Consider the following 14,157-nt stretch of genomic DNA (forward strand, 5'->3'; position numbering starts at 1 on the left):
TTGTTATAGTCTAGTTCAACAAGATTTAATTGCATTAGTATTTTCATACAATAAGAGAACATAAGCTGCTAAAACAGCAACTCTACCCCATGACTTAAAATAAGGCGGTATGCAATTCCCTGCTGGCCATGCATTATTGAAAATACAAAAGCATCCTCTAAAGTGTCATAATAAGGCAGTGCTACAGGACTTAAGTGTACACTTGCACATTGCACGCAGCGTGTAGTTGTCAGCAGGGGCTGGGTTGTAGAGAAGCCTTATTCTGATGGCACCTTCATTTACAACGTACTGAGACACACCATGGATGATTTGTGAAGATTAGCAGAGGGGATGTGAGGTATGAATCATCGTCTCTGTAGTCGCTTTTTTCCAAGTAAGCATATGCATACTGACTAAAGACTGAAAATAGCATTCACCACAAATATGATGTGGAAGCCCTTTGAGCAAGCAGCGGAAAGTCATCACCATTTCAACCCAGTTAAACATAATATATGCGCTCTGTGTGTGTGTGTGTGTGTGTGTGTGTGTCACACACACACCATGTTACAGTGTGCATTTCAAGTGAATAAGAAATGTCTTCACAGCCGAAACCTTACAAGTACAGAAATTCAAATTCTGTGTCACCTAAGCTGTAGATGAAAGCTGCACATTAGTCCTTTACTGCTATGTGTGTATGTGTTGACACAGAGAATGGAGCGGTGAAACCAGTGTATGACATGGCTATTTGTAAATAACATCCAAACCTCATCCACTGGCAGCAGCTGAGAGCTTTAAGTCTGAGTAGTGATGGCAGCCTCCCTGAAATGTGCATGAAACCAGCTTAGCGCTATCAGCGCAGCATCACCGCCAGTCACCAGCCACCCTCTCATTCTGCTGGGCTGCTGTGGACCAGATAAGAGCAACACCACCCTCCTCCCCTACTGCTTCCATCCTCCATCTGCCTTGTGTTGTCCCCCAACAATTCACCCACCCTCCCAGCCCAATCCACCCTTATCCTCTTTACAAGGTCTTATAGGGACAGAGACGCTGATGTGTAGCTACAACCGTAATTTATATTCTTTGTAAATTGTCTGTGATTTTTTCATTGAGATAAGTGTGGGGGGAACATCTGTTTTGTGCTGGAAGGCAGTGGGCCGGGGCCTGAGTTCTGTGGCAATCACCAGCAGTATAGATAGAGAGAAAGAGCGGAGGCACACGATCTGTCTCCCTATTCTGAATTACAACTCCAGGGGCTCAGCTACCCTCTCATCATTACTGTTGTATTTAGTTGAACACACTGGGTAAACAAATATTGAGCTCCATCTGTACAGCCTTGGAGATCAGTATGTGATACCATGTTTGTCAAACTTCATGATTCACTCCAGACTAATTCTGTTTTTTTTTTTCTTTCAATCGTCTGTTATTTTTTTATTGTTGACAATGAGCTTTATCAGAGAGTTCTGAATAAGCGATAATGATTTACATGTTAAAGAAACACTGATGATGTGATATGATTTTTTGAAAAAAAAGTTGCTCAACTTTCCCTCATTGCGCCCTTGATAATCATATATCATTCATAAAGGATTCATGGTTAAAGGCTACTCAGGATCAGAGTAGTAAGAAAGGTGGGCATTAGAGTGACCAGGTGCTGAAGCCTCATTGGCAGTCTGAAAGGAACATGACCTGCGGCGTCTCGACATACGTGCGCTGGAGGGGGGAGTTGAAGGCTTTCGGAGCTGAGTAGACGATGAATCTCAATCCTGAGGCCGTGGCAGATTTACATTTAAAGTAGTTTCAGCGAACGCCCCACTTCCTGATGCATTCTTCGGCAGGGCTGAAAAGAGCGGCTTATCTGGGAGTCATCAATTGCACGTGATGCGTCTAGATAGGCTTTCCTGACGCCGAGCCAGCACCTTTCTGCTCCCACATCCAGCTCAAAAGATGATGTGCCATCTAATAGAGCACCTTTGCTTGCTCTGTAATTACATTACATGTGAAACATGAACTTAGATTTGACAGCTCCTTGTGTGCATGTGTTCATATTTACATGTGTTTTAACACATGTGATCTATGTTGTACCTGTGACTGACAGAACCAGTAATGACCAGCATCAGTGTGTTATTGATGTTCTGTCACTCCTCTTGTTATTAATGTTATCCCTCGATGGGGGTTACAGCAACAGGGGTTACTAGAAACTTTGTGTGTGTGTGTGCGCGCGTGTGCAGTGCCTGTGTGTCATTGCTCAGGGGTATATTTGTCCCTCATATTTATACTTAATAGGATTGGTGTGTGACACAAAATACAGGTGTGTGTGTGTGCACGAGCGTGCACGTGGTGTGTGTATGGGTAGTAAGTGTGAGTGTGGTTGTTGACACAGTGGGGTAAAGGCTGTGATGGCTGAAGGCTCTGATGGGTAATTGAGAACAGCAGGTGTCGCCTCCCTCCTGAGCCACTTCAGACCCCAACCAGCTCACCCTCCGATCTTCAAAGCCTCTCCTCTCCTCTCCTCTCCTCTCCTCTCCTCTCCTCTCCTCTCCTCTCCTCTCCTCTCCTCTCCTCTCCTCTCCTACATCAGCTTGCTGGGGGAGAAAAACAGCACGTATAGTATTAATCAAACCCAAAGCATCACAGGGAATATGGTAGAGTGGGCTACATCAGTTCACCAAGACAGAAATATTTCATTCTCTGTAATCCTTTTCAGAAGAATACATCCAGCAACACAGAATTTGTATCATAACCTTGAATGCCAGTTAAAATTCTCTGTGCTTCCTTTACAATAGAATAGCGTGGTAATAAATAAATAGCTTATTTTGTGCACTATATGCAACATAGTGAGTACCTGTTGTGTAGATTTTTATTTTTGGGTGATTCTCCTGAGCTGTGGATTCTCCCACAGGCCTATTGCTGGAACAGGAGAAACGCTCACACTCACGCAGATTTGTCTTGTGTGTAGCTTCTTTTTTTCAGATGGTTGAAGCTCAGCCTGGGAGCTGCTTTGCCTGTCTGTGGTCCAGGGCTCCCCTGCCTTGGCTTTGTTACCCATGCTGAACACGTCAACAGCCTCATAAAACCCCCCACCCTCCCCTGACTTTTTCAAATGAACAAATCTGATTGAGCGAATGCCATTACCTGGGTAAATGAATGATTCCTAAAGGACTGGACAAGGCCTAACACCACCCTGAGGGTAAAGCTTATTATCGCTGCAAACTCCAAAGAAGAGAGAGGCAGCTGTGGAGCTGGTGTGCACTTTGTCAGAGGCCTGTATTTCCATATTAATCTGCCACATTTAGGCATCTGAGACAGAGGGCCTCCTGTCACGCTTCTTTGATAACAGAGCAGTTAGCTTTTTCCCCTCATGTATAAATATGTATAATTCTGATAAGATTAATTGAACTGCCTAAGTATACAGTAGTAGAAGATGAGTGGGAGGGAAAGCGGGAGACAGCAGGAGGAAGAGGAGTCGTATTATGGTGCCAAACTATGCATTTTAGACTGGTCTCAGCCTCAGACCTACCCCAGAATGGATGCCTAAAGGCTCCCTCCTCTGGGTCTAAAGTGCCTTGAATTGAAAATAGCATCTACCTAACAGTCCCTCAAAAAAAAGCTGAGCGAATAAGTTTTTGCGGCGAGCCGATAAATACGGCGTGGAGCCTCTGACACCGAAGCCTCACCCCAATTTCCAGTGCTCTGGAGGAGATCAGATAGCCCTGTGTCATTTGATTTTCTGCCTTATCTCATCCGCGCCCATCTTTTTGTCTCACGCAGAGCTACATTTTAAGAAGCACACACTCCTTGTATCTTTTGAAGGACAAAACCCAGAATGATATTGAAACAAAATAATAGTATCAAACTTATAGGTAAGGCCCATTCTTGTGTTGATTGATACCAAATGCTGAGGCAGGCACAGCAGATGAGTGTCCTTCAAGTGACATTTGGGATGCAAATCTGCAGTATATGTTGAAATTGCAACAATCTGCAAAGTTTTTAGTTCACGTCTGCCATTTAGGATCATGCCTGCACAGTGGATGACATTACAGATGCTGTAAACTACACACACAATTTGTGTGTATTTTGTGTGTATTTTCCATACAGCTATCGAGGAGTTCCACTTCTCACAGTGACCAATAAAAATGTCTGTTTAATAGTTGTTTTCTGCAAAGTATGCTAAGTACGAAACAAGGGAGGGGGAGTGAGTTAGGAGCAGACAGCAGGAGAGAGGGAGGCGTGGGAGAGTGGAGGTGAGGGATCCAGAGACAGATGAAACGAGGGGGAGAGAGAAAGCAGAGAAGGAGTCGGAGTGAGGGAGGAGACAAAGATGTTCCCTGGTGCACAGCTTGCGTTGACTGACGGCAAGAAAAGAGGGCTGTAGAGAGAGGAAGGGAGGACGAAAGGGAGAAAGGGAGATCAGCAAGTAGTGAGCGCGTCATTGTGTGAGTGGCGTCTCTCATTAGAAGGTGCTGTCAGGGGCCACAGAGGGGGGACTGCAGGGACCCCACCTCCCCCCCTTCCCCTCCCTCTCTACTGGCCCCTGAGATCCAGCCAGGAAAATGATTGATGAGTGATACCAAGATAAACACACGCCCTGGCCCCCAAAGGCAGCCCTGCAAAATGATGCATGCAGCGTTATAAATAAACCTTGTGGAAAAAGATTTAATAAACAACAAAACAATGCAAAACAACTGATGGGTTTTTATGTTTGCCATTTTCTGTTTTTCTTCTCTTGTTTCTCTTTTTTACAAAATACACAAATGAAAACAGCTTTATTCTTTGAGAGTTCTTCTACCTTTTTGAGTTTTTTTTTAGTTTTACATGTCTGTGTGTGTTATATATGCATGGGAGCAGTGTGCACAAGGCTAACAAGGCTCACCAGCTGACTGGATGGTTAAGCCCCCCCTCGGTTATACTGCCTCCTCAGCAGCTTGGGCAGGCGGCTTTCCTACTCATTCACTGTGAGGCACCAAACACCGAGTCAAACCTGTTCTCATTTGGGAGAGCTCCAAATCATAGCAGCTGTGTGTCGTGTGTGTGTGTGTGTGTATGTGCTGGTGTTACTTATGTTGTGGGGACATAAATATATTTATACAGTCACATCATGGAAGCTTGATTTGCTTTTGTGGACCAAGGGCAAGCAAACATCATGGAATTTTAGGGTAGACTTAGTGCAAGGAACCCAGCACACCATTGCATGAAGACCAAATTTTCAGGTACCCTTGTATGCAGCTTTGAGCATGTTGAAACAATGGCAGTAGGACAGTATGAGGGAGCACACTGATTGGTGATTAGCTCAGCGAACTAGTGCACGGCAAATGACACAGACTGTTTTTCATGTTCGTATCATCAGAACATTCCAGCACGCAAATATTTAACAGGATGATTAAGATGTCTGTCTTTAGTGAGCATAACTGATGTGGAGATGGGAAGCTAGCTCTGCTTGGTTTACTGGTTGCATACATCTGCACCCTGGCTCTGTCATTTTTGCCTTTAGAATGGTAAATACACACTACTGCCACCTGCTGGAGGAGATAGTTACACATGTGCAGAACATACTGCCAAATGTGGTGTCCAGATTTTTGGCCCAGACACAGGCGCCATGAGGCGACGCCACAGGCTGCCTTTGTCATCACTGTAGATCTCTGTCAAGGCTTTAAGGGTAAGGTGAAGTTTAGGTTAAACAGCAAGGGTAAGTTTCCAGGAAATGAATCTCCTGTATGTCAAAGAAGATGGAAGAGTGTACGGTAAACTGTATAGTGTGTGCAGTGTAGCATATCCACTGTATAGATGCTATACTCATGATACACACATACCACAATGCACGCAAAATGCATACACACAAAACTCTTCCTAACTGCTCGCTAATTGTTTAGAAAGTCATAAATGTTTTATGCTACGCTTTCTGTTAATGTTTAACACTGAGCGGCAAATGCCTCTGTTACAAATCGAAGTGGAAAGCCAGATTATCATCAAATAGTTACATTATATCATTATGAGCCTACAGGCTGTGGTCTGGTGGAGGGAGAATGAATTATGAATGGAGTGTGAGGGAGGATCTTCTCTTTTCCCCAGGGACATCCAATACCACAACTCATTTAAGTTGGATGAATGTGAGATAAGGAAGGAAGCCCAGCCCCCCCACCACCCCTACATTGCATGCCTTCATGCACTGGGCTTCATATAATTTACTCTGAGAGAAAGAGTGTCACTTAAACTCCTCACAGCACACACACTTCTCAGTGGAAGAAATGTATGCTGAAGGGTGCTTTGTTCATTGTCAAACTGTGCATACCAATGCTGAAAAACACCATAAGAAGTCTTGTCATCTAAGTCACTGGTGCATTTTCTGCCTGGTGCAGACTCGTGTCAGAGCTCTTTGTACATCTCTAAAATGAGTCCCTGAGCTGTGCTGTAGCTTTGCCTAAAAATTCTTCTCATCTCATCTCATCTTTCTGTCTTTTGCTCTCCCTCTGTCTCTGTCTGTCCTGTCTCCATGGATGCAGGCCGCAGAATGGGTCGATGATACTGTACAATAGGAAGAAGGTGAAGTACAGAAAGGATGGCTACTGCTGGAAGAAGAGGAAAGACGGGAAGACCACGCGGGAGGATCACATGAAGTTGAAAGTGCAGGGAGTCGAGGTGAGTGTGCTGATGAGTGTTTGGATAAAGAAGGAGTAAATGGGGGAGGACTTTGGGTTGGTGTGGGCATGGTGTGGGTGAGAGCCAGCCTTCATCCTGACACAGACAAACAGAGGTCTACAGTGAGCTCTCCCCTGGCTGTAATGGAGACAGTCACATGCTGCAGTCAGCCAGTGTCTCCAAGGAACCTCACCAAGAAACAATGCAGCACAACAATAGTTTTCCCTGGGAAGCCAGTGGAGTGGAACCGATTGTTTGTACCTTATTAAAGCTCTGGATGTTGCCTTTGCTCCAGAGAGCCTACATTAATCTTGCTGGCTCAAAGCAGTACTGTGGAGCTAGTGTTCCCTCACCTCACTCCAAGTCACTCCCTATACCAGCTGCTGCCATAAAAGGTGCAGATGTATCTGTCCTTGGTTCACCAAGGCTGTCAGTAGACGTGAGGTGGTGACAATACAGTGTTGGAGGCTCGCTGATTTATCAGTAGTCCCATTAATGAGACTCATCTATACACTTCCTTTGCTTTTAATGGAACTGAAGTTTGGCTTCTGATTGCTTTCACGTGTTTAGCATTGATGCAAGAGATGCAGCCGCTGAGACAGAGTTTGTGATGTGAGTGTGTGGGATTCTGAACTGAGTACACAACGCACACAATTCAGGCTCATGTACACCTAACCACACACCTCAGGGAGTGGCACTGTGCATCTGTGTCACACAGTGTGACAAAGACAAAGCTCAGGCCATCTCCCAACAGGGGTTCTGCTTTCTGTTTGCACTCCTCCAGATATTTGTCACTCTAAGAAAATGGCCTCTTCCCTCGCCTTGCCAGCTCAGTGTCATCTCTGGTCCTGCAGTGGTCTGATAACCTGTTGGGACTACACACATTCATCCTTTGGACTATTACATATATTTTCAGTTCCTGACAGTGCTGGCTTTGAAGTAGGTCTAGTCAGCCAACTTGCATTATTCTGGTTAAATTAATGTGTGCGTACAGGCTATGTTCAGACAGTGTTTGGTGTGTAGTGTGCACGGACTTTGTCAATATCCAGAGAATACATAAACCTGTACTGACAGGCATGTTATTCTGGTCTTTGTGGCCTAGTTTTGCACATAAATTAAATATGAATGGACCAGCCTGCCCTTACTCAAGCAACTTACATACACACTGTGGTATATTTTATTTTAATAAAATCAAATTACAGTTCAAGTTTAGTATTATAGTAGTATAATTTTAAATTTTTCTCATTTAGCAAAGGTGAGAATTTGTTAAACAGGATGATATGACTTGAATACTTCAGGTTCACCCAAGATTCACATCTCAAGGGTGAGGATGTTTGAGGGTTTTCTGCCTCCAGTATGGCATAATCGCTGACCTTGTGTCACCAGGAAGAAGCTTGGGGCACTGAGATATGATAGAGCATCATATCAGCTCTGGTAGCTGGTAAACATGACTTTTTACATGCCCCCCCCCAAACTAGTCCTAGAGCCTGCATAAATATAAATAAACATGCTGCACATCTAAAGCTAAACATTTACTATTAAGTGGCAATTGATATCATCTGCTGTCAACCCTTTTCAGCTGTCTGCTGTATCCCACATTAGCCCACATGGAAGCACTGTACTGTGTGTTCCATTTTGCAGCATCTGTGCTGGTCAATGCTCCAGAAAAAACAGCTGTTTTTCTTTGGAGTCACTTCCTCAATTGGCACATCACTGTCACAACTCAATAACACAGTACTCAAATGCATGACTCAGAGAAACTGTTAAAAAGAAACACTTCTATGTGCATGGAGGAGTCAGCTACTGTGTACTGATGATGAGAAGTAAAGCCAGCAGGCAGGCTTGGATCTGTGGCAAGCAGGGAAACTCACACTATAGGCTATAAACAAGGCTCAAAAGGGGATCATGCCATCCATTCCAGTAGTTTAATGGTAGTTAAACTAAGACTAATGATAACAAACAGCCAAGACGAAGTTTAGTTTCATGACATGCTGGATTAGAGTGAATATCTTTATTCATATGCAAATACTACACAGTGATGGCAGAATGTTCACAAGCCTATTCCTTTTAATATTGCATATCTGACATGGTCAATATAAATATTAATTATATCCTTTTATCAAAGACTTTAAGAAATATGTTCCAAGTTGGAAAATGTTATCAGACATAGAACAATCATATCATGCTGTGTCTCTTTAATTTTGCAGTAGACCAGGCTGACCTCTTTCTTCATGTCTTTATTGTATTTATCCTATAATCCAGTGGCTGCCTCATGGTCACCTGACCATACCTGCTCTTGTCTATTTGGAGCAAGTATGCATATTACAAATGAGACATTCAGATGCACATACACGGTACAGAAATATCCATCCCTATTTGACCAGCATTCTCAGGGAATCTCAGATTCAGGGTCTGACTTCTATAGGTTCAGTTGATTTCCTGTAGCACCGACTAACTTCCATTATATGATGGAATACATATTGCACCATAGTGGAAGTGTGTGGTCTAAACTTTAGAGTATAACAGTCGGTACATTATTTGTTTAATGGATAACCCCTGAGTGATTGAAAATGAGCTTTTGACACTGACATGGACATTGAGTGTTGCACCAGTAACAGTTACAGCATTTTATGTCCATCAGTCTTGCTTAGCTGAGCATCAAGTGCAGTTGTTGAATCATTAGTGTGTGGTGTGCAGCATGTAACAATATCAGATAAAGACTCACAGACACACACACACACATTAGGACTGTGCCATTGGCAGCAGCTTGGAAGAAGGTGTAATGCGCCATCCTGTGATTTTGTCAGTGAGCACCTATGTCTTGTAGCAAGTCTAATTTACCAGAGCTAATTGCTGTGTGTGCAGCTGAGCCCGTGCAAGATACGGAGGTGAACTCGGTATAGAGAAGCAACTCAGGCACAAACATGACTTTGGACTTTAAGCTACGTGGAAGCAAAATGGACTATCACTGCAGTATTATATATTGTACTTATAATTGACAGAGGAGACATCATCTTTGTTGAGTTATGTTGCTTATACTTTGCTATGTGCATGTCTGTGTTTATGTGCACACCCACGTCTTGCAGCCTTGGAAGACCTGAGTCATGTCTTTTTAAACGCCTCACCCCTCAAGACTGACAGAACAATGTGTTCAGAGAGGTGATCCATCACTGCTTTAATGAGCATGTGCTGGAATGCATGACCCACCATGCACACTCATGTTTACTGCGAGCACGAATGAACGGCTTGACCCTCACACCTCTCTGTTCAGCAAATGAGCATAAAGAGCTATCTTTTTCTGCTTACACTCCTTTATTCGGGAGAAGAAAAGAATGATCTGTTTTGATACATAATTCATATCATCACTTCACAAAGCAGAACACAAAAAGTTGACATAACTTGAGCATAGCCTTTACTTGTTCTACAGGAGATTCTTGACATCTTTCATGCTGTGGAGTAGCAGCTGTGATTCCCCAGCCGTCCAGTGCTTAATAGAGGTTCTGTGGTTATTACATGGGCCAGGTTAAGAGCACAGCGAGGACAAGTGTTGTGGGTGGGTCGGGCTAGTGATGTTCAGTAGTTCTGGTGAGGGAGAGGCTATGAGTCCAGGAGTGAGGGGCCTACTGGGGCCTGCGAGAGGCAGCGTAGCATGGCAGGATTAGATGTCAGCCTGTGCTGCTGCTGTCCTGTCTGCTCCACAGTGCTGGCTCAGCAGCCCATGTAAAGCAAAGCACTACTCTCTTTCTCTCTTTCCCACTCTCCTCTCTTGCTCTCTTTACTTTCTCTCTTCCTTCCTTTTTCGTTGTTTCTTTCATTTCCCTGTCTTTTAATTCATTCACTAGACACTGTCTCTACTCCCACCTCTCTTTCTCCTTACTGCCCTTTCTCCACCTCCATCCACTACTGTCTAAGTCCACAGTCCAGACGGACAGAACCTTGAGTTGGGTGGTAATGCTCCCTGTTCCCTAAAATTGGAGCGCAGGGCATGTTGCGGCATTAGCGCTTAACAGGCCGTGAAATAGCAGCCTGCCTTCCTGACGTCTCCCCCATCACTCCAGGTGAGTCGGCCAGACGGCTGGATAAATGAGCAAGCAGCACCCACATCAACCAGCATGCATTTTGGGGCATCTGAGGAGAAATGTCCATCAGTGATTATCTCACCGCACCTTGCTCTTATACCAAGCTAAAGTTGTTCACCAGCTCCTGGCTATTGCCAGATTTTCATAGAGATCCTTGCAATCAGTTTAATGAGGATGACTATCTATCAATCTGAATTCTTGCTATGCCAGGTTTTGATTGGCTTCATTGTCCCACAGAGTGATGTCATCTTTATTCAGGATGTATGTCTGATAGTGTGCATAGCTCTAGCATCCCCTGGCTTCTCACTACGAAATAGCAGAGACCTCAAACATATCTGCTTTGACAAACTCCAGCTGATCACCATTCTGCTTCTTGTCAAGCTTCTACCCCAATGCTACCACCTCTCCTTAGCTGATTAGCTGTTAATGTGTGCTCACCCTCTATCTCCTCCACTCCTCTACTCCTTCTATCCTATCACCCATTATTCCTAAGCTTTAATAAACTCCCTCAAACACAGATCGATTTTCTCTTAAGTGAAGGTGGCAGTGCCTCTGACTTATTTCATTACCACAGGCTAATTATACCGATTGAAATGAGCTTCTCTTCTTAAGGTGTGCTGTGCTGCTCTGTGGCCCCATGCTCCCCAGACTTCAGTGCCGGTACAGTTACCTCCCCGCCCGTGTTCCACAGCATCATCCCTTAACCCGGCACTCTCAGCCCTCCACCTCCTAAATAATCAGCTGCTGTGTCCTTACCCCCGTAACTTGTCATTTTATGTTGGATCCACCCTAATGTGTGATTTCAACTGTGCAACTGTGCAATGAAGGAAGGTAATGGAGCATGCTGGTGGCTCAATCGCCTCTGTTCATTGATAATAATGAAGACAAATGTCAAAACATTAGTTGCTAATGTTGTAATGGAGTGGATGCTACTGGATGCGCACTGGATGCCACACTGCATTGGCTTTCAATATCACATGACCTTCAACATTTAACTCCTCTTTTTACAAGTAGTCCAACCCTTCTTATGTAGCAAATCAAACATTTACATTTTTCACATGACTCTTGAGTTTAAGCTCGATGGGGGAAGCGTAGTAGTACACAATTTCATGGCTGCATTGGCAAAACTCGCTGCTTATCTGTGAAATAGAGTTGCTTTGTGTGACTGCATGTGTTTTCGGCAGCGGTGCTAACACTGATTTACAGATGCAGCGTCTGATATCACCAGATTGTGAGGCCAGATGTGAGAGGACACTAAACAAACCCCTGTTTCTGTGAGGAGGTGACACCATGCATGCCTTCCCTCCTGCCCCTGCTCCAACTCAGCTGTGAAATTAAGATCAAATTACAGATACAGACAAAGCCCAAAGCAAAAAAGTTTGTATTTTACATTTCAATTCAAACTGATAGGCTGTCTGCTTGAAAACAGTCAGTCTGCTTTGTAAAGACAGTAAATTGATTACTTTTTCCACCATCTTCTCCTGGAGCTGGTTTTGTTTTTCACTATTTTTTTTTCATGTATCCTGAGAGCACACTGTCTCTTCCCTTTTGAATTACCTGATTGTGGAGGAGTGAAAGGCAATCTGTGAGTGATATTTTAAAGAATGGTTTCCATGGTTATAACTGCTAACCTTCAGCTCTCACATCCAAGATCAATGTGCGTCTGCTTAGGCAGGGGGAAATGGTTATGTTTCTGGTCTTCTAATTGCAGGCTGAAGTAAACATTAACTTGCAAAGGGAAAATTAAAAACTCTTCCTGACATAATAATGAACAAATGCTAATTAAGTCATTAGTGAGGTCTTGCATTTTGGCTTAAATCTTGCCATGCAAAATAGAAAATTTCCTGCAGCGAGCTCTAAAATGAATACATATTTTTAGTTACTGTACTTTTTTACTTTTTATTCAGCACATTAGATTAAAGCTGTGATCCTCTTCAACATAATGGCTTAATGGGGGTTGTTATGTTGTTATTAGCGACTGACCCAAAGCCTCACCACATGAACACCCTACCTTTAGCCTTGGGAGCATCCACTCTACTCGTGATTTTCCTTTAAGCCCACAGTAATTAGTTTTTGTCTCTTACATCTTACAATTGCCAAATCACTCAGCAGCAGTTAAGCCCTCAGTCTGCCTTTCATGCTGACCCGGCTATCACCACTTCAGTCCAGCAACCCGTTTTGTGGAGCTAATTTTGGAAATGTTGCTGAAGGTAGGGATATATAAGAAGCAAGTACGTTATTGACAGCTTCCATACTTTAATTTACCACTTGTTGCCACATGTTGCAGGGTCGTCATGCTGCTTGCTGAGGCATCACCACAGGGGTCCTCTACTTTAATAAGAAGGGGAAGGTGGAAAGGATGTCAAGAAAACGGACAGAGAAATGTGTTAATTTGTTATAAAACCTGAGGACTTGGTCTACCATTTTTATGTGTGAGCGGACTTTATTGAGGCCTCCCCCCTGGGTCTAAGGAAATTGGGAGACGCGTCCAGCAGCTACAATCCTTCAGTGCTTCCCTGTTAAAAACCAATTCATAACCATAAGAAAATAAGAAATAAGATGAAGCCATATGACACTGAGAAAAAAAAACTGTTGAGTTGAGACAGAAAACGAAATGTTTTACAGTGCTTTATTTGTTACTCATTATCCTTATTAATACTGATCAGCTAAGTTTCAAATGCATAACCTCACTGAAAGTTTTAGAGCAGACTCAACACCCAGTATGCAAAGATGGGGCAAGAGGTTGGCAGAAAAGTTGAATAAAACAGGGCACTGCAGGCTGTGAGAAGGCTTTGCATGACTCTGTGGTTTGCTCTAGTTATGTGTAAATTCTGCTTTTGTTTGGTCTCGTGAGCAGAGCACAGACCTCTGGGCAGCATGGGGTCTGTGTTTTATGTTAATGAGGAACTTTCACCAAGGCTTCTGCCTTCCACCATCTCACAGATCCAGGCCAGAATACTCTTCAGAGATTCATATCACCGCCAAGTGATATACAGTGTTGTGTACTCAGGGCCCACACCAGTCTAGACCTCAGGTTTTTGCTTTATGCAGCTGATTCACTTGAATTTAAAGGTAATAGTTCAAAGAAAAACATGTATTTTCAGCGTCTGTTTTACACTCCCTCCTGTATGTCAGTCCTTTACAAACAAAAATCAGTTTTTAAGATTTGCCCACATTTTGGCTACTTCACACTTTTCTGGGCCATTTGTTGTCTACATGCCAGAACCAAGGATGTCATTGGATGTCTGAGGGTTAGGTAGAATCAAAGACGTGTTTTGTTTTTAAAACTTTAATAATTTAATACATGCTGTGAATACCGCTCTCCACATCCTCTATTTATTTCTGAAGATCTTCCCTTAAAAAAAAGGTCTCTGATGGTATGATGACCACACTTTGTTTTCAGATACACTGTGTTGGTGTTTAGAATGCTAGTCGGAGGAGTGTTCCAGTGACTTCATCCTCTCTTTAA

The 14,157-nt window shown here is 43.6% G+C and overlaps 1 protein-coding gene across 3 annotated transcripts in view; it reads left to right on the forward strand.

The window, feature by feature from the left end:
* camta1a (calmodulin binding transcription activator 1a) overlaps nt 1-14,157 on the forward strand; it is a 253,255-nt gene that overhangs the window by 140,036 nt on the left and 99,062 nt on the right. For all 3 annotated transcript variants that reach the window (XM_028409713.1, XM_028409712.1, XM_028409714.1), the window contains exon 5: nt 6,474-6,609. In XM_028409713.1, coding sequence (XP_028265514.1) covers nt 6,474-6,609 — 136 coding nt within the window. The remainder of the gene's footprint in view (nt 1-6,473; nt 6,610-14,157) is intronic.

This window comes from Parambassis ranga, chromosome 7 (genome assembly GCF_900634625.1).
Source record: "Parambassis ranga chromosome 7, fParRan2.1, whole genome shotgun sequence".
Lineage (NCBI taxonomy): Eukaryota > Metazoa > Chordata > Actinopteri > Ambassidae > Parambassis > Parambassis ranga.